General features: G+C 42.5%; 1 protein-coding gene across 5 annotated transcripts in view; it reads left to right on the plus strand.

The window, feature by feature from the left end:
• The window catches only part of ALKBH3 (alkB homolog 3, alpha-ketoglutarate dependent dioxygenase), a 50,054-nt gene extending 30,524 nt beyond the window's left edge, over window positions 1-19,530 (plus strand). For 4 of the 5 annotated variants that reach the window (XM_036764476.1, XM_036764474.1, XM_036764473.1 and 1 more), the window contains 2 exons: window positions 18,447-18,545; window positions 19,162-19,530. In XM_036764476.1, coding sequence (XP_036620371.1) covers window positions 18,447-18,545; window positions 19,162-19,263 — 201 coding nt within the window. In that variant the 3' untranslated portion in view covers window positions 19,264-19,530. Of the gene's footprint in view, window positions 1-7,235; window positions 7,407-18,446; window positions 18,546-19,161 lie in introns of those variants that run through there. The other variant, XR_005010699.1, reaches the window with a different exon arrangement.
• Window positions 19,531-20,996: the final 1,466 nt, after the last annotated feature.

The following is a 20,996-nucleotide window of genomic DNA, read 5'->3' on the forward strand; positions in this document are numbered from 1 at the left end:
GCCGGAGAGGCAGCGACAAAAGCCCGTTGGCAGGCTGCTATTTCTCCGTCGGTTACCAGGGAAACTGTGATGGCTGGAGGAGGAGGGGGTGTGTTATTAGATAATAGCAGGAAGTTTGTGATGCACCAGAGATTTGGATGCCAAAAGGCTTGTTTTTTTCAACAAATAACCTCTAGGTAATCTCTGTCCTTCGGCTGAATCATCAAAATGAGGTGCTTTTTTCATCCACCCCAGGGCAACTTGAGCTAATAGCAGTTCTTCCAGTCTCTTCTTTCCCTGGTGCCTTTGCAAGGAGCAGGGGAAGAGCCTGCTGTCTGTATCACCAGGGGGTACTCTTGTTCCACCGTGTCTCAGGACAGAGGCTTTTAGGGGGTCTTGGTAAATATGTGGGCTTCACAGGTGACCTGCCCTCCCGAGCTCTAACACCAGCCTTCTGAAAGGCCAGGTCTTACATGTTTAGAGTGAGGATCATCAAGTGTGATTTGAAAATCAGTTTTTCAATGACTCCATGAGGTGTGGGAAAATCGAGATTCATTTTAGGCCACTGTTGACTAGAGTTAGAGAGAGATTGGTTGGAATAGATAGATATAGGGAAATATATCTAGAGGGACAGAGATGGATAGAGATAGATATAGATGAATATATAGGTGGATAGAGATAGGTCAATAAAGCTACAGATGGATGGATGGGTATAGAAATAGAGATAATAGAGACAGATACAGATAAATATACAGGTGGAAAGAGATAAATAGAGATAGGTAAATAAAGCTAGAGATAGATGGGTACAGAAATAAAGATGATAGATATAGATAAATATGTCGGGGGATAGAGATAGAGATAGATAAAGCTAGAGATGGATAGGGACTGAAATAGATAAATGTGTGTAGATAGATAGATAGTATGGATGAATGGAAGATTTATTAATTGCTTATTACTGCATGCCTAGCATTGTGCTAAGTACACACTACGAGCAAAAAAGGCAGCCTCTACTGTCAAAGAGCTTAGAGTCTAATCAGGGACCTCCGGGAACGTGCTTGGAGGAACTGACCTCAGTCCTTTAGTGAACAGCAGCCACTTTTATCTCAGCGTCACACTGTCCCTCTCATACACACTATGGGTCTTCTTGCTCTGACAGCTTGCTTGTAGATGATTCCTGCCTCATTTGTCTCATTCCTTTCCCAGGACTTGAGAAAGATCATTCAACATGATGGTCTTGCGTTTCAGGGCCCTCACCACAAGTTGGAAATGTGGCCCCTTCTTGTTTGTCCCTGTTGTTGGTCAGAGGTTGATGGCTCTTTTGTTCAGACCTGGCACCTTCTAGATCATAGGCCAACAGAGAATGTTAGAGGGGCCTTTTAAGCCTCCTTTTCAATTAAATGAGAAGGATTCTGGGGCCCAGAAAGGTTGAGGGGTTTGTCTGAGGTCTTGTAGCTGGTCACAGAGGAAGGATTTGTACCTTGTCTTCTGCCCCAAGTTTGGGGCTCTTTCAACTGTGCCCCCCTCCAACTCAGCAAATGGGTTTAAAAGATACTTTTTGTTTTTAAACCAGTGATTTCATGACATACATCATTCCTATCACCACCACCACTGAATCCTCTCTTGTAAAATAGAAAAAATTAAGCAAAAACCACATTGACCGTGGCCGGCAGCACATGCCATACTCTGCGCCCTCACACCCCTCCTTCCCTTAGAGGGCTGTGTTTCATCAGTCGTGTTGTATGTATTTATGGTACGACATGCAGTGATAGCAGTGTAGACGGTAACTGTCAGAATGCCTGCGTGGTTCTGTATCACGAAGCGTACAAGGCTCTCCACAGGGAAACCATGTATTCAGACAGCAGAGAATCAGACCCCACGAGCCATGTGCCCAGTCCCTCACAGCAGTGAAACATTTCATACGGAATATTAAAACATGGAGCGAGCCTCTCAGACCCCCTGCGGAGCCTTCCCGAAAAACAGACTCGCAGCGCAGCTGAGTCACAACAGTCTGTTCAGCTTTAACTGTCACGAGGGCCATTAGCAGCCATAACTTCCCTGCCCCTCCCCCCCCAGCATTTCCTATGACATAACTTCCTTTTCCCGTCAGGAAGCTCCTCCCACCACGTGTGACTTAGGCATCCTGTGATGGGCGGGAAAGATCTTCACATCTAAATTGCTACTCCAGTATAATAGTGTCCATTATCAGTGACATTTACTAAGTGCCTGCGGATAATGTGGCCTCTGCCTCAGGGAGTTTCCATTTTAATAGAACCCTCTTGAGTAGGCACAGGGGCAGCTAGGGAGTGCGGGAGGGCACAGAGTGCCCCGGCATCAGGAGGACTCATCTCCCTGAGTTCAAATCCGGCCTCTGACACTTCCTAGCTGCGTGACCCTGGGCGAGTCACTTCACCCTGTTTGCCTCAGTTTCCTTGTCTGTCAGATGAGCTGGAGAAGGACACGGCACACTCCTCCAGCGTCTTTGCCCAGAAAACCCCAAACGTGGTCATTGAGATTTGGACATGACTGAAATGCAGCAACAACAAAAGGCACAGATAGCTAGAGTATAAATCTTGCGAATAAATGAATGAAAAAACACTGGTGCTAAGAACTGAGGAAACACAAAGAACCGAGTAAGGCAGGCCCTGTTCTCAAGGAGCTTACTTCAGCTCACTGAGCATTTGTTGATTTATTGAAGTGTTACAGATCGTGCTAGCTGCAATGCATTCAAAGGAAAAACAGGGCACTGAGAGGCTTCTTGAGGGGCTTACATTCTGGCAGGAGAAGACAACGCATGGGTGGGGGCAGGGAGGAGTATTTTGGATAGAGAAGTCAGAGGAAATAGGGATAGGGGTTATAGGACAAGTGATTGACATGTCCTTTCCAGAAATACTGTGTTGATTTAGTGATGATTCTCATATGCAGAGTTGGAAGTGATTGGGAGGGAGTGTTGTACACCCCCAGCGTGCCCTAGAGATGGCTGGGAAGTGGCGGGCTGGGCCTGGCTTTGAGCAAGTTGTATGCTTATCAGTCAGAAATCTGTCTGGTACCCGGGTGGAAACTGGAGATGTGGTGAGAGATCAAATGGGGATGACACTATACCTGCTGTGTGGGTACAAGAGAAGTACTTTGCACGTAGTGCATAGAGAGTCTTTTTTTTAAATTAGATTTTTTATTTTTAGTGTACAACACTTAGTTTTACATGTTCTTGAGTTTCAAATTTTCTTCCCTTCCCTCCCCCCTCCCCCCCAAGACAGCATGCAGTCCGATATATAGTCTACATCAACCTTTGCATTAAACTTATTTACACAATAGTCAAGTTGCAAAGAAGAATTATGACCAATGAAATGAATCAGGAGAAAGAAAAAACAAAACCAAAAAAAAGAGGAAAGAAAAAGAGAGCAAACAGTTTGCCTCAATCTGCATTCAGACTCCACAGTTTTCTCTGAATGTGGATAGCTTTTTCCATCTTGAGTCCTTTGGAGCTGTCTTTGAGCCTGGTATTTCTGAGGAGAGGTAAGTCTATCAAGGTTAGTCATCACCAAATCCATATGTCTGTGGTTGTGTATAGTGTTCTCCTGGTTCTTCTCCTCTCACTCAGCATCATATCATGTAGTTCTTTCCAGATTACTATGAAGTCTGTATCTTCCCCATTTCTTATACCACAATAGTATTCCATTACATTCATATACCACAACTTGTTCAGCCATTCCCCAACTGATGGGCATCCCCTTGATTTCCAATTCTTTGCCACCACAAGGAGAGTAGCTGTAAATATTTTTGTACATACATGTGTGATCTCTTTGGGATACAGCCCTAGAAGTGGTATTGCTGAGTCAAAGGGTATGCACATTTTTATAGCCCTTTGGGCATAGTTCCAAATTGCTCTCCAAAATGGCTGGATCTGTTCACAACTCCACCAACAATGTATTAACGTTCCAATTTTCCCACATACTGTCCAGCATTTATTATTTTCCTGTTTGTCATGTTAGCCAATCTGACAGGAGAGATATGGTACCTAAGAGTTGTTTCGATTTGCATTTCTCTAATTAGTAGTGATTTTGAGCATTTTTTCATATGCCTATAGATATCTTTAATTTCTTCCTCTGAAAACTGCCTGTTCACTTCCTTTGACCATTTCTCAATTGGGTAATGACTTGTATTCCTATAAATTTGGCTCAGTTCCCTGTATGTTTTAGATATGAGGCCTTTATCAGAGATACTAGTTGTAAAGATTTTCTCCCAATTTTCTGCTTCCCTCCTAATATTTGTTGCAGTGGATTTTTTTATACAAAAACTTTTCAGTTTAGCATTATCAAAATTATCCACTTGTGCATAGAGAGTCTTAAAAGCCACTGCATAAAGACCAAGACCCAACAAAGATACTTTAGGGAATTGTCAGTGTGTCATAGATGATGGATGCATCCATATTGACCAGTGCAGCTGGTCAACAAAGCGGTTAAAAAAAAGCAGTAAAACAAAATTTGTGCTGCTATTTATTCTCTTGACACGACATTAGAGGAGGAAAGGGAGAAGCCTCCTGAGGATTGAACAAGGTTCAGTCATTTGAAGAATTGGGCAGGGATGGGAAGAGGTACTAGGTTTTGGAGTTCCCATTTCCAGAATTATGTCTTGGTTTGAAAAGGTTTTCAGTCCTTCAAGTATAGATAGCTGGGAAAATGGAGCTTTTACTGATTTCTGGCTTTTCATTTATTCTGTATTTCAAATCATCTTTGACTTCCTGTGGCCTAATTCTCACTCTAGATTTCAGGCCTGACTGCCACTGTGATTGACTTGTTTCCATAGTTTTCAGAGTCTTTGGCTGCTAGCTTTGTTAGGGGAAGTTGGCTGTGTTTGAACCTTTAATCTCAGCCACACTTCCTCTTCCAGAGTGATCTGCCTTTCCTCTGCCCGTGCCTTGACTAAGTACAATTATCACTGTGTCGTGTTTTCTTTTTTCATTCACATACCCTTAAATTGCTGCTGAAGTTCTGTGGATTTGCTGTTCTCCGTGTTCAGTGGGATTTTCAGGAGTGTTGAGGGAAGTCCTTCACCTGTCTAGAGACTGTAGGAAAGCAGTTGTCTAGATGACATTCATCTTGAGATTTTTACTAATTTGATGACTAGGGAGTCTTTCATTAACATTCGGGAAGTATAGTTGCTCCTAACATCAGACTTCAGAACTGGGCCAAATGTCTGTCATCTTGTACATATTAAGTGAACAGGCTTTTCTGCTATTCATTCGAACCTCCCATCTTTCTGGGACACTACATTCTCCCGGCTACCTCATCACTGCATCCAACCAAGGTGGAAGAAGAGGGACCACGTGGTCACCAGGTGTTAGAGCCAGAAGGGGCTTGAAGTTCATCTCTGCTGATCCCCCCCCCACCAGAATAGCTTGGGGTTGTAGTGCTGTAGTAGTGTGGTATTAAGCACTTAGCATGGTGGAACGAGTGCTAGATATAATAATAATAGTTATATAGTGATTTAATATTTGCCAAGGGCTCTATGAATATTATCTAATTTCATCCTCACAACCCTGTGAAGCAGGTGTTATTATTAACCTCCTTTACAGGTGAGGAAACAGGCTGAGAGGTTACAGAGCTGGTGGGTGTCTAAGGTGCGTCTCATGTCATGTACTGCAAGTCCTGCCCTCTGGCCCCTGGGCCACAACTGCTGGATTTGGGGTTTGATCCGGATGTGAATCCTAGCTGTGCTCCTCCTGACAGTACAGGCTACATTTCTGAAGCACTTGCTGGGTTCAGATACTATTCTGAGCCCCGAGAGAGAAAGGAAGTTGAGTTAAGACTTGGTCTCTACCCTCAAGAAGCTTATGCGCTAAGAACTCCTGGTCATGTGGCCTGAGGCAGGTCATTCCCCCTTCTCTAGGCCTTGCTTTCCTCATTTGCAAAATGAAGCAGTGCCAGGTGATTTCTAAGCTCTTTTCTAGCGTCTGCAAAGTGGGAATCCCCATCACTGGTGAGGTAAAGTGCAGACAGTGCCAGGCCTGTTGTTCCATGAGTTCAGGGGTGTCAGATATTTTTGAGGCTTCTACACTTCTGACCTTGTGTTCCTGGAATAGTTTAAAAAGTTACTTGGTGTCCCCTGTGTGAAAGCATTGATTGCAACTTTTGCCACATTTTATATTCATCTTCTTATCAAGTAAGGCTGTGTCAGGTGAATGCTAGGGATAAGAAGTATTTTCATCTGTGTAGTTTGGACGTGACACAATTAGATTCAGCACATAAGCCTCAGTACTATTAAAGCAATAATTCCCCCTTCCCCCCAGCTCTTACTTTTGTAGGTCTTGTCTCAGATACAGCAGCTTCTGTTTTTAAAGGAATGTATTTTAGATCAATACCAAAAATGCAATCATTTGCAGCCTGAGTTGAGTCAGCCGAGTGACTCTATAAAATGATTTTGTGGCTGCCGTGTTTATTCTCCCTCCATAATTTCCGGAACAAATCAGAAGATGCTTTTTTTTTTTTATAGTGTCAGTACAGCAAACAAAAGGTCCAGCTGTGATTTTTCTGCTGCTTACATCAACACCAGTAAGAACAGCTCTGCAATCCAAATGTAGCTGAAGGTTTGTTGTTCCACAAGGCCGACAAGAGCCCAGCTGGGGGCAGTGAGGCTGGCCAGTAGTATGTTTTGGTCAGCAAAGTAAGCTAAAAAGAGATGAAATGTAGAGAAAGAGCAGTATTTACATAGCTGTTTGGGAGCAGAACAACCTCCTGGCACGTAATTCCAAGTGTTGTCCTCTATAGTTTTCCTTAGGGCAGCTAGGTGGTGCAGTGGGTGAGTGTTGGGCCTGGAGTCTGAAGAACCCGAGTTCAAATCTGGCCTCAGACACTTACTAGCTGTGTCACTCTGGGCAATCACTTAACCCTGTTTGCCTCAGTTTCCTCGTCTGTAAAATGGACTGGAGAAGGAATTGGCAAACCATTGTAGTATCTCTGCCAAGACAACCCACATAGGATCATGGAGAGTCAGACACAACTGAAACGACTCGATGATGATAACTATGACGATGACGACAACGATGATGATGGCAATTTTCCTTGGCCCCTCCCACACTTAATCAATTCAGCTGTACCTCATAACTGATCCACAGCCAAGAAGGCTAGGTGGCTTCACGTCTCAGACTGACCCTCGCTGTTTTTCTGTTTCCTTCCATTGTTAAACTTCTGGAATAAGAGGTCTGTATCTTCAGTATATTCTTCAATTAAAATATCTTCATTTCCTCAATACCTATTTAGTGCATAATCTACCACAGTCTGGCTTCTGTCCCCACAACGACAGAAACTCTGCTTAAGAGATTACCCAGGACCACCTTCAGCACAAGCCAGTGTTCTCAGCATCCTCCTTGGCCCTGATCTCCTAGTTCATCAGCTCCCACAGCCTCTGGTTTTCCTCTTTTTTATCCACAGGTATGATCACATTTTACATTTTGTCATTCATATCTGCTCCCATATCATGAACTCTGAAATCCCTCTCCTGACTTCCTTTCTCTTGCCCTTGTTCCTCCTAAACTTATTCATCCTTCTGCAACTTGCAGTCTCTCACTCCCTCCTTCTTCCAGGCCATCAACCTTGACAAAGAGGACTGCTCTTTCCTCCCTTCACGGTATTGAACACCCAGTTCTACTCTCTGCTGTTCTCCACCTTTGATTCCCTTGTCCACTTGTTATATCACTGTGCTTCCCTTGACAAATCCATGCCTTGAATTGCATCCTCTACCTTCTCCGCTCCTCTCTGCATGATGTGCTGGGAAAAGCCTCACATGATGTTGACTTGGTCCATTGCATAGTTGTTATCTAATTTCAACTAGACCCTCACTGCTGTACAGCCTTCCTTTTATTTTTCCCTGATTGACCTTCTGTCACTTCCCATGAACTTCCCCAAACATCTTTTCTCCTCAGACTCCTATACCTGTGTCAGCAGATGAACTTGCCTTAGGAAGTTGAAATTTGATAGAGATAAATATACAGCCATATAGAAATGTCTTGAAGAATCAACGTCACTAGTACAAGAGTGGCCAGATAGCCATTTTTCTGAAAAAGATCAGGGGGTTTTCGTTAACCGTGAGCTTGCTATTATCAATAGTGATACAACAGCCAAAAAAGCTCATAGGATCTGAGGCTGCGTTAAAACAGACAACACTCCTGGGAATATGGAGGCAATAGTCCTGATGTTCTCTGCCATATTCAAATCCTGCTTTGAGCATTGTGTTCAGTTTGGACATCACATTTTAGGAAGAGCATGGGTGAGCAGGAAAACATCTGCAAACGGACAACCAGAAGGAAAGGGCCTCAAGTTCATGCCATGTAAGAATTGAAAATATTTGTGGGTGTTTAGCCTGGAAAAGAGGCAATTAAAGTTACCCCAAAGTGGAATAAGCTGCCTTGAGAGCTGTTAGGATCCTCCTTACTGGAAGTCTGCAAGCAGAAATTGGCCAGCTTCTTCTCAGGTATGTTATGGTTGAGATTCTTTGGGGGGAGTAGTTTGGACAAGATGGCCATTGAGATATCCCTACCCATTCTGAAATTCAATTATTTTATAATTGAATGTCACCATACCGTACTACGTTTTCTGTTCAAGGAATTTTTAAAATGGGAAGACTTACATGAAATAATTGCAACATGAACAAAATCAAAGCCCAAAGACCAATATACTGGACCTTTCCAGTTGTAGAGCTAAACCACAATAACAGAGATAAATTTATGTTATTTACACGGTAAAGGTCACAGCTGAACAGGAAAAAGTATGATGGGGGTGCTCATATGGTAATGTAAGTATTTCAGGCAAATTTTAAGAAATAATAAGAGTTTGAGATCTGTTTTCAGTTGATTACAGTAGCTTGGTATTTTGTTTTAGCTTCTGTGCTTTTTTTTCTCATATTGAAATAAAATGAAAAATAATAATTCATTGAGTTAATCTCCAACTCAAAAACCTTCAGCAACCAGAGTATCAGAGGTGGAAAGGCCTTAGAAAGCAAATAGTTCAACTCTTTCATTTTGTAGATGAGGAAAAAGACTCAATGTACTGTTATTTTGCACTTAACTAATACAAGTTAGTATAAGAAATATTTTCTTGCTTACCAATCTTATCTCTCCAACTAGTGCCTGCCATAATTTGCCTCATGCCAAATAGATGCTTAATCAATACTAGGTTGATTAAACTAGAAAATGAGCTCCTTGAAAGCAATGATGATGATTTCTATTGCTTTGTCCCCCTTCAGTGCCCGGCACAGTGCCAAATGTAGAGGATCCACTTGAAAAAGTTTGCTTATTGATCTGTGAGTGGCACATATTATTAGATCCCCTCCTTCCCTGCCACACACACTCCCACAACACATTTGGAAATTCAGGACAGAAAACTTTGATTAAATGAGATATAACATTGAAATTCATTCCACAGCTTGGTGAAACAGCAGAGATGCCCCAGGTTGTCCGGCTGCTGTTGCCCTCATGAGCCACCTTTAGACAAGTAACATCACTGATAGACCATTAAAAATCAACTAAAAATATGTAGGAAAAAGGGCAGAGTGAAACAAACTCATTTTAGCTCCATTCCCTGACCTCGTTAAATTTGACAGGTGATTTTTTTTCTTATTAGAGACCTTGAGCTTGTTGTTTGTGACTCCAGACGAATGCTGTAGTAGGGATTATGGGTTTCTGTGCACAGATACTTGGGGGATTTTTATAAAACCATGAAAGGATGTACTTATTATCTTAAAGTATGTTTTCTTAGACTTGCCTTTCTTAGAAATATATAAACATTAATAGAGCTGTCACAGTGTGAGTTACCTCTCGAGTGAAGATGGAAAAGATCCTGCCTTCTGGGGTGACACAAATTGAGTGTGTCCTAAAAATCTTAGAACACTTTTAAACTATTAAAGCTTTGGGGACTTTTGGGATACCCTGTATATACACGCTTAAAAAAAACCCAAACATACTTATTTTAGGGAGCCCTCCAGAACAAACTGGAGTCTGGCTTTCTCTAAGATGGAATTCAGAACAATTAAATTTGATGAAACTTTCTTCTTTCCCTGTTATTTCAGGGAGAAGTAGAATTAAGTGTCCAAATGGAACATAATTGCTCCCTGAGGAGGAGGAATGGAAGAGGAGAGCTTGACCAACTTTTTATTCTTTTAGATTCATAGCAGAATTCAGGGAAGAGATACTGAACACCTAGAAGAGTGAGTGGTGATGATAGTGAGTCAGCTTGACTTCATCAAGACAAGGGCATGCCAGCCTAACCTGAACTGTTTAAATGATAGATCAGGCAAATGTTGTAGCTACAGCTTACCGAGATTGTAGCAGAGCACCAGCCAGAGTCTTTTATGCTTCTCTTGTCGACAAGCTGAAGGAAGGCAGGTATAAGATCAGTGGGGAATAAGATCTTTCTCGCCCATCCGTAGGCTTCATGTGGAGCCCATTAATGCTATAAGCAAGCTTTCTTGCTTGTAGGAAGGCTTACACACCTTTTGTTAATTTCTAATTAGGCACTGATCTTAAAGAGTATATATTCTGAGAGGAGAGCTTTTGCTTTGGGTGCTTGCTTACGAGAAGGATGTGTTTCCCTGGTCGAGACTCAGAGTGGCTGTGTGTTCAGAGCCCGTTGACTGCTCGGAGGTAAAAGCTCTCTTCATTCAGTGGTGGATGTAAAGTTTTGATTCAGGCAGCAGAGCCCTGTCTCTTGGTTTTTATTTCTCTTTTCTGTATTTTCTGTGTTTGTATTTTATGTGATTAAAAAAGATTGTTGACCCCTGAAATGGTTATCTTTTCTTAGTAAAGCAGATAAAAGAACCTGCACTAGCAGCCATCCTGGGTATGTCAGTGTGGTTTTTACTGCAGTAGAATAGATGATAGTACAGTTAGGTGAATTTGAAACTGCTTGAATGGCCACACCCAGAGAGACTAGTCGTCGTTAATGATTCTATTTCTGCTTGGGAGGGAGGTCTCGGATGAAGTTGTTCCCCAAAGCTGTGTGCTCCCTTAATGTTTTTATGAGTAAGTTGGGTCAGCCAATCAGTCAAGACTTTGGAAAGCAAATTTGTAGATGACATAAAGCTAGGAGAGAGAGCGTCTGTGTTGAATGACAGAATCAAAATTAAAAACAATGTCAGAAGGCCAGAATGGTTGTTGTTGAATTGTCTTCAGTTGTGTCTGACTCTTTGTGACCCAGTTTGGGGCTTTCTTGGCAAATGTACTGAAGTGCTTTGCCATTTCCTTCTCCAGCTCATTTTACAAATTGAGGAAACTGAGGCAAACAGGGTTTAGTGACTTGGCCAGGGTCTCACAGCTAGTAAGTGTCTGAGGCTAAATTTGAACTCAGAAAGATGAGTCTTCCTAACTCCAGGCCTGGTACTCTATCCACTGTGCCACCTAGCTGGCAGACCCTGGCAGAATGCGTGGGTTGAGTCTAAAAAGATGAAGTTTAATAGGGATAAATGTAAAGTCTTTCACTTAGGCTAAAAAATATATGTTTCACCAATATAGATATGAAGAGGTATTGCTAGACTGCAGATCATCTGAAAAAGATCAGTGGGCCTTAGTGGACAGCAAGGTCCATCTGAGTCAACAATATGAAACTGAAAAAGTAAGATGATCTAAGATACTCAGACCGTATCTGAAACAATGTGTTCAGTTCAGCCATCTTTTAGGGAGGATAATAATGAGCTGGAGAGAAGAATCTTAATAGAGAACAACCAAGATGGTTAGAGGAACTAGAAATTTTTAGCCTGGAGAAGAGAAGACTTAGGGGGAGACAGGGGGGCTGTTTTCAGATATTGTTTTGAGCCTCAGAAGACAGAAGGTGGAAGCTACAAAGAGGTATATGGAGGCTTAGTATATGGAACCACTTCCCAAAAACTAAAGGTCTCCATGGGAGTTATCCCACTGGGGCGTTTACACAAAGGCTGTGTGGCCTCTTGCCAGGGGTGTTGTTGAAGGGCTTCCCATGTAGCTACTGATTGGATGAGATCAGAGGTGGGGAACCTGTGGCCTTGAGGCCACGTGTGGCCATCTAGGTCCTCAACTGCAGCCGTTGACCAAATCCAGACCTCAATTCTGTGAAGTTCGGATGGGTCACAGGGCCGTGCTTGAGGACCAAGAGGGCCACATTTGGCCGCAAGGTCGCAACTTCCCCACCCGTGGACTAGATGGTTCCTGAGGGCTCTTGCAGCTCTGAGATTCTTTGGTTCTTCCTTCTTTGTCATTGTCTCTCTTTCTGTGGAATTGGGGAGATGTCAGGGTTGGGTCCCAGCACAGTGTTATATATACTGAAAAGCGCCATACGCAGCTTTCATTTTGAACTCCGAAGCCCACTTGAGGCTAGGAGCAGACATGGAAAATTTCATTCTCAGCCATGTTTTTTTTCTGACCATATTTAAGAAAGTTCTGAATAAATGAGAGGACTGTTTTTTTCCACTCACCCTTGCTTAATGACTGTGAATGCAGGTCTGTAAACAGAACCAAGGTTTCCACTGTTGCTTGTTCATTTATCAGCACGAATCTTTGTGCTGTGTGGCACTGGCTTTTCTGTGCTTTTAACTGTTGCTTTCATCAGTGGAGAGAGGCTGTCCGCCATTTTGTCTGAGGCAGGCCGTGTAGTTTATAGCCTCATTAAACTTTGACCAGAGGATGAAGCCTTTGGGAGTACTCTGGTTGTGATTTATTGTGTGACCTCATGTACATTTGAGAGATATGCATTCTTTAATCAGGAAATTAGGAGAAATATATAGGAAGGTATATAAAAGGAACACTGAACTGGAATGAAGTGCCAGTCCTCCCTTGTGCCACTCACTTGTTGAATGACCCTGGCTAAGTCATTTCCCCTCTCTGGGCCTCAGTTTCCTCCCACTTTGAAATGAGGGAACTGGACTAGGTAACCTTCTAATCCTGACATTCTATGATTCTAAGTAGGAAGAAGCATTATAATAATTCCATGTAGCTCACCAGCTGTACCGTATCTTTCTACCTCTCTCATGAGTCTAGACCTTTGCTCGTTAGGATAGCTTTCCCAAGGATACACTTATCTTTGTCAACTGTATTTGCTACATTGAGCCAGAAGTGTCTAAAACTAATAGGATCCATTCATTCCACCAGACTTAGAAACAATGGTGAGCATTAAAAAAAAAACATCAGGAGAGAATGAGGTCAGGTACAATTCCTGGGTGTGACTGGGGGAAAATTCTTAACCAAACAAGGAATAAAAATGTGTTAAAGACAGTATTTCCAGTGACCTGGAATTCAAAAGCTTTAGCATTAATAAAATCAATTATAGCTTGGATAAGAAGGGAAAGCATTGATTTGGGGGGGGAAAATCTTTGCATGAAGTATCTCTGAACAGGCTCTGGTGTGCAATATGTCACAGCGTCTTAGAATTGGAGAGCCGGGATTTCAGTTGGTCATTTAGACCAAGCCCTCACCGATAGGAATCCACTTCATAACATCTCTGACAAGTGGTCACTCTCAGCCACTGCTTGAAGACTTCCAGAATGGGGCACCCTGCCACCTCTTAGGCAGCCCAGTCCAATTTTGGATAGCTTTTGTTATTAGGACATGTTTCGTGACATTAAAACCAAACTGGCATCTTTTTAGCTTCCATCCGTTGCTCCAGGTTGTGCCCTCTGGAACCAAATAAAGACTTGTCCCTTCTCCACATAACAATCCTCTAAACACTTGAACACCGTTATCTGTATCTCACTCTGATCTTCTGTAGCCTAAATATGCTCAATTCCTCACTCACTGAGTACTCCACACCCTTCACCGACCTTGTTCTTCCCTGGACACTATGTGCCTTACCATTGTCTGTTAAATTGAACGCAGTGCTCCAGATGAGGTCTGACAAGGGCAGAGGACTCTGGGAATATCACCTCCATGTCCTGGATTATTCCTTATCACTGTATTCTTGATACAGCGCAAGATCACTTTCGCTTGTTTTGACTGCTTCATCACACTGCTGATTTTTATTCAGCTTGCATTCCACCACAACCCCCAGATCTTTTCAGAGCAGCTACTGTCTGTCCGTGTCTCCCTGTTCTTGGGAAGTTGATTTTTCCTTCCAAGATATAGGACTCTACCTTGATCCCTGTTGAATTTCATTTTATTAGATTCAGCCCCATCCTCTAGTCTGTCAATCCCTTTGGACCATGACTGTCATCCATTGTGTTTGCTATCTCTCCCAGCTTTGGGTCATCCGTAGATTTGAGGAGCATGCTCTCTCTGTCCCATTGAAGTTATTGGTAAATATGTGAACCAGCCCAAGGCCAAGCACAGATCCCTGGGGATACTCCACTAGAGACTTCCTGCTGTGTTGACTGTGAATCATGAACAACTGCTCTTTGAGCCCAGGCGTTCAAACAGGTCTGAATCCATCTGGTGGCGTTGTTATCCAGTCTACATGAGATTGTGTATCAGAAGTTTTACGGAAATTTAAGTAAACTATATCCACAGCATTCCTCTCCACTGGTTTAGTTGAGTATGGCATGATCTATTCTTGATAAAGCCAGGCTGGCTCTCTGTCATCCCTGCTCCCCATTTTAGATGTTCAGCAACCATCTCTTGAATGATGCGTTCTAGAAATTTCCAGGGAATTGGAATTCAAGCTCACAGATTTATGATTTATAGACTGTTCTCTTCCCTAGTTTGAAAATGAGGACATTTGCTATTCTTCAACGTTGTATTCCTCCCATTTTCCCACAGTCTTGCAGATATTAATGACAGTGGCTCAGCAGTCACATCTACCACTTCTTTCAGGGTCTAAGGCTTTAGTTAATCCGGGCTTGGTAGCTTTAATTCTTCAGGGGCAACCAGGTGTTTTCTTCCTATACTGTGACCTTAGTTATCTTCAGCATCAGCTCTCTGCCTTAGTAAGGGACAGGGAAAAGCTGGGACCTGTGATTTCATTAACATAGGAAACTCCCAGATGAGGAAACTGCCCCCACCAAAGCAAGTTGGTGTCGTCTTTGCCTAGTTACAGTCGGAGTTGCCTAGAGCTCTCTCCGCTACATCAATCTGCCTCTCATGTAGGGAATTAACACAAATAAGTAAGACTAGGAGCCATTTCCAAATGATTAGGTTGTCAAAGGATATGAATAAACAATTTTTAGATGAAGGATTATAAACTATTAACAACCATATGAAAGATTGTCCCAAGTCATTAATAATAGAAATACAAATCAAAACAACTTTGAGGTTTCTGTTCACAACTAGCAAATTGACGAAGATAACAGAAGACAGAAATCATAAGTGTTGTAAGGGCTGAAGAGAGAGAGATAGACCAATATATGGTTGGTTGAGCTGTGAAAGCAGTTTGGAATTATGGTTAAAAATAAATAATAAGGTGCTAAAATGTCCATCAGAGATTCTGTTCCTAGGCATATGCCTCAAGGTCAGGTCAAAATTCCAAAAGACTCATGATGGAAAATGCTGTCCACATCCAGAGAAAGAACTATGGAGTCTGAATTGCAGATCGAAGTATACCATTTTCACCTTTTTTGAAAATTTTTTTCTTTCTTGTGGTTTTTTTTCCTTTTGCTCTGATTCTTCTTTAACAACATTGGAAATGTGTTTAACATGATTGTGCATGTATGACCTATATCAGATTACTTGCTATCTAGGGGAGGGAGGGAGGGCAAAAAAATTTGAAACTCAAAATTTTATAAAAGTGAGTGTTGAAAAAAAAAGTTTGGAAAAAAAGGTCAGGTCAACAAGCATTTTATTATTACTATGTGTTAGGTAGCTGAAGTTTAGAGAATTAATCGTGGCTGGTCTGGGACCTTCCACAAAATGGAGGTTCCAAAAAGAATTCACCAATAGGAGAAGAAAATCACAGTGATGGAGAGAGAGAAGGCAGATGAAGTGTTAGTGGTAGTGCCCGGGAGTGAAGCAGAGTTGAGTTGAGCCCTTCCTCAAAATGGAGGTTCCTGGAGGAACTTGCTGATGGGAGAGGGGCTGAAGGACAGAGGGAGGGGGGCAGATGGAGCTTTGTCGCAAAGTCTAGACAGTGAACATGGGAATGAAAGTCCTCATGCACAAAAATATTCATAAGCGTCACTTTTAAAAAATATTTTTATTTTATTAAGTATTTATTTCCCAATTACATTCAAAAAATTTTTGATATTTTTAAAACTTTTGAGTTCCCAGTTCTCTCTCTCTCTCCCACCCCTCCTCTGCCCCTTGAGAAGGCATTGATTATATGTGTGAAGTCAAAGCACCACTTTTTGTGGTAGCAAGAAGCTGCAAAACAGAGTCATTCTATCTATTGGGTATTGGCTAAGCAAATTGGGGTAGATGAAAGGAAGGGAACATTCCTCTGCACCCTGAGAAACAGTGACCCCAAAGAATTCAGAGAAGCCAAGCAGAAGGAAAAACTGAATGTGCCCCCCGTAAGGTGACCAAGAATGACCCAAATGGGAGACCTATGGTGTGAAGTACTCCATGCACTCCGGGGCATAGCCGGAGTGTTGCTGAAATTGTGTTTTCTCTTTTTAAATTCTTTGTTACACAGGGATAGATTGCTAGGTAGAGGAAAGGGACCTTTGGAAACGTAGCTGATGTAAAAACAAGATAGTGACAAAAAATTTTAAAACACCCTTGTGAAAATCTGACAGTAGAAACAGAACTGATTAAGCTGCTGCTGCTTTGTCAGTGCTGATTTTTGCCCTTTACATGTGAAATTCTCCTTGGTTTTTAAAATCTCTTCTTGTTTTATCCACAAGCAGTTACAGTTCTCCTCCTTCCTTCTTCTACCATATGCCCCAAAGAAAAAAATAGAAAAAAAAATGGAAAAAAAATCATCCGTCACCTGAAAATTAGTCAGTTGTTTTGGAAAAAACATTTTCTTCCTCGACTATTTTCTGTGCTCTGGTTTCTGAGCTTGATTTATAGATTACCTGCTTTTTGCACACACTTGCCCCATTTCTGTTTATTCAGTCTGCTTGTTTACCATAGTTACCATCCTTTGGCTCCCAGCTGTCGTGAACCTTGCTCTAACAATCTCTTGCCTAAATCAAGCAGCCTCGGATTCCCCTAATGGCATAGATGACGCACTCAGCTTCTGCTATCTTTTCCTCCATAAAACATCAATCTTGTGTCTGCTCTTTGCTTGCAACAACCTTATGCTGGGGAATAATCAGACATAGGACCAGGTTGCTGTAGAGCAGGGTAACCTCCCCGCTGCCTTCTGGATGGCAAGTAGGTCACATGGGGATGTTTGGGGGATCGTTAATCCCCTTCAGAAGTGAGAGACATATATCATTAGAGTCAATCAATAAACGAAAAAATAACTTCAGTCGTCTGTTTCACTTCTGCCTGTCTGAGCTGCCTTCCAGAGCTGCTGTTAAGAGGCTTAGGGGCCTGAACCTTGGGCTATTTATCCAAGTGCATTACTGTTTGGGTTTTGATTTTTCTGGGAGAAAGAATTATAAACAGTGGAGTTCTCAAGAGCAAGCCTGCAATAATAAATCTAAACATAACCACACATTAAAAGCTAGGCCCAAATAACAAATAAATGCAAAGTCTTTGCATCAGAAGGGAAATGGACTCTGAAGCCCCTTATACTCACAGCAGAGAGGCCGATGGGCCAGGAACCTCCTGGCTCAACTGTTGACCTCCCCCAGGGACAAATAAAGTCGCTTAATTCACCACTTCTTTAGTTCCTACTCCTGTGAAAGAAAATTAACACCACCTGCCTCTCACCGTGCTCTGCTGTGAAGACTCTTAAAAATGACGTGCGTAACCTCCTTGGAGATTGTTGGGAGAAAGATACGGTGTTAATGCAAAATGTTTTCATTTTGAACTTCCAGGAGTTAGTGGTAGATTTCCAAGAGCTAGAACAGCTGGTGTCACCCGGCAATATACTTTTTTGGCCGTAAGGCAGCACCCAGCTTTTGAGAGAGTCAGCAGGTAGAAGAAGGATCCTTTGGAACATTGGACCGGCCAAATAACTTAAAGAACTAGTTGTTGAATTTCTTTGTGGACTGTTAAAAAAGAAGGAAGGTCTGCCACTGGTGTTCCATTGAACAGTTCATTTTCCTAATCGTGCCCTAATGTCAAATGCTAAGAAGTGATGACTTCTCTAGGGCTTTGAGGTTTTCAAAGCACCGTCTCACGACAGCCTGGTGGGGGAGGCCTTCCAGGGAGGCTTGGAGAGTTGTGACTTACCAGGGTTACGCAGTCAGGACTGAAAGCCGAACTTGACTTTCTGACTCCCAAGTTCGTTGTTCTTCTCATCGTACCATAATTGAGCATGGTTGCTTTTAGGGAGTTCCTGTATCATTGGAGTTTGGTTTTTTCGTAGGCCAAAGTGGGCTGCACTATAAAACTGGATGCCTTTGGCCGCCTTATGTGATATCTGTCGCAGATATGGTGGATGGAACTTTTCATTTGGCTTGCCGTCTCTTGTCAGATCTAATCTCATTACACATGAAAATAACTTGGTTCACTTAATGCTATTTCTCAGGAAGAGAATGGGGACTATACATATGTGGAAAGAGTAAAGATACCCTTGGATCATGGCACCTTGTTGATGATGGAGGGAGCTACGCAAGCTGATTGGCAGGTGAGAATAAAGAAGCAGTACAAATAGCAGCGTCTCCTGTACAATTTCCCCGATATAGCCTAGGACTATGAATGTAGGAAACGCCATAATTTCATGATGATTGAGACATTAAGTTAACATCACATCAAGCTTGATAATGCTTATTGATTAATATCAGACCTACTGGCGATGATCATACACAAGGCTTCAGTCAAAAAGTATTTCAGGCCAAGTTCTCTTTAAAGGGTTAAAGGGCTAGGAAGTGATGATCAGTCACCACTTAAGGGACAAGTGTCTCACGTTGCCCTTTGGTTTAGGTTAAAAGATTTGCCCTTTAGGATCCTTCATGTTAGACTGGGGAGAATGGCAAGAGGTCGAGATGAAGAGTAATGCTTCATTAGGTGAAACTGTTTCAGTGCTAGAATGTTCTCACTTTGTGGTAGGGGAATATTAAAGGTGGGGAGAGAATTTTTATACAAGAGTTCATCAGTATTCATTTGAAACCTTTGTCATATCCACTTTAGGGAGGTTAGAATAGCAATGTCCCTCTCCTTAAAATTGCCTTTAGTGCAAATGTCTTTCTGTGTCTAGTTAGTTATAAAGCGTAGTTGTTCATAACTTGTCTGTTTCTCTGTAGCACCGGGTGCCCAAGGAGTACCATTCTAAGGAAGCAAGAGTGAACCTGACCTTTAGGACTGTTTTCTCGGAGCCCAGTGGGATGGATTCAAGAGTGACCTAAGAACCTTCTGAGAGAAGCTGCCTTGGAATGATTCCAGCCTTTGACATCAAGCATTCCAAGGATACGGGCATGGACATTCAGGTCTCCTAGCGATACCACTTCCTAGGAGATGAGAGTCTAATTGGTGCCTTAGCAGAGAGTTCTGTGAAACGTAGCAAGCAGTTCATGTTTGGAATATGCTTGTTGTGGGAATAGTAATCCCTAAACAGGTCTCAGACTTGTGGATTTGCTTTGTACAAATTAAAGTCTGTTGTGCTTGTACTCATAGATGATTTCTTCCATTGGCTTTTCTTTTTCCTTCATTTGTATACAAGAGCTGTGAATGGATGGATTTGTTTCTCTAAGGAAAAACAGCACATACTTCTCCCTGTGATGAGAGTAGTCGAGATGTAAATATGTGTCACCATTTCTGGATTTCTCTTTGGTCAGACAGCTGCTGAAATCCAAACAGGTATTTTTCCTGGGTTGCCTTGAAATTTGCCTTGACTTCTTGACTTCTGTGCTATTGTCATGGAAGGCTCTATATCCAGAGTACACTGAGCAGCGCTGAGTCATCCAGTTTCTCTAGCTCTGCTTTGACCAGGCCCTCAAACCCGAGAACCTCAGGCAACTGATGCAGTTTTCCCAGCCACCCTTGGGCAGTCAGCAGTACACGTTTAACCTCATGAGGAGAAGAATCATTTAGTGATGTAAGGAGAAGTAATAGGTTGAAATTTGGGCAAAATAGCAGAGCAAATCTCCGGGTAGTGACATCTGTTCCTCACAGATTAGCATTCCCTGGAGAAATTGTTGCAGTCATTTAAAGCCAAGCCAAATAGAACCCTTGTGAATAAGTATGTTGGGAGCTATCCTTCCTGGGGGCTGTTGGGAATGGACTCGATTATCTAAGGATTCTTTCCTCAAATTTCAGTAACCCTGTGACTAAGGCTCTCGAGGCCATTACATCACTGAGGTTCCCAAAACAGCTTAGGGTTGCTGCCTCTTGGTGCATCATAAACACGTGCTTTTGTGACCTCTTGGTCAGGCATGCAAGGACATTTCCAAAACAAGACCAGGAAATCTTTTAAGAAAAAGGAAATTAGTTTAAATAAGTGAGAATGGAACAAGAATATGGACTTAGCTGTTGTGGAAAAAACCTCCTTGCTGACCTGTCTCCTTTTTATCCCCTCTCCTTTCCGTGCTTTTAGATCCGTGATCCTTGGTGCCCAGCGTCAGGAGGCTAGAGGGTGGTTTGTTTAAGAGCAGGATAGAGTTTGCTGCTTGTTGAGCTGTGTGGCCTAACTTTTTGATAGACTCTGAGACATCTCACCGTTACAGTTGCCATGATTTTGCCATTGGCTTTTGTAGAGCACCTTTTCTCCAAGGAAAGTGAGGCACTTTACAGAATCTCTGAATTACCCCGGTATTTTCGAGGGAGATAAGGAATACTTTCTGTCAAAGTAAAAGCAAACCCCTACCATGTCTCCACCTTTCTTGTTGACAGACTGACCAACATTAGCAAAGCAACCCATTTGGCAGTGGGTTCAGTGATGGCCATTTGGAATCTCCTCTTTCATTTCTGTGGATGAACAGATTATATAGGCCCTTCAAGATCCTTCCCAGTGTGGAATCATTACTTCACGTATCTCAGGCTGACGACTGTAACCTTCACACCTGCATCCTGCTTACTGAGCAACGCTGGTGAGCTCAGCCTCTCACCTGTGAGCTCAGGTTGGGTCAGCAGTGAGAGGTGA

This window comes from Trichosurus vulpecula, chromosome 6 (assembly GCF_011100635.1).
Source record: "Trichosurus vulpecula isolate mTriVul1 chromosome 6, mTriVul1.pri, whole genome shotgun sequence".
Taxonomy (NCBI): Eukaryota; Metazoa; Chordata; class Mammalia; order Diprotodontia; family Phalangeridae; genus Trichosurus; species Trichosurus vulpecula.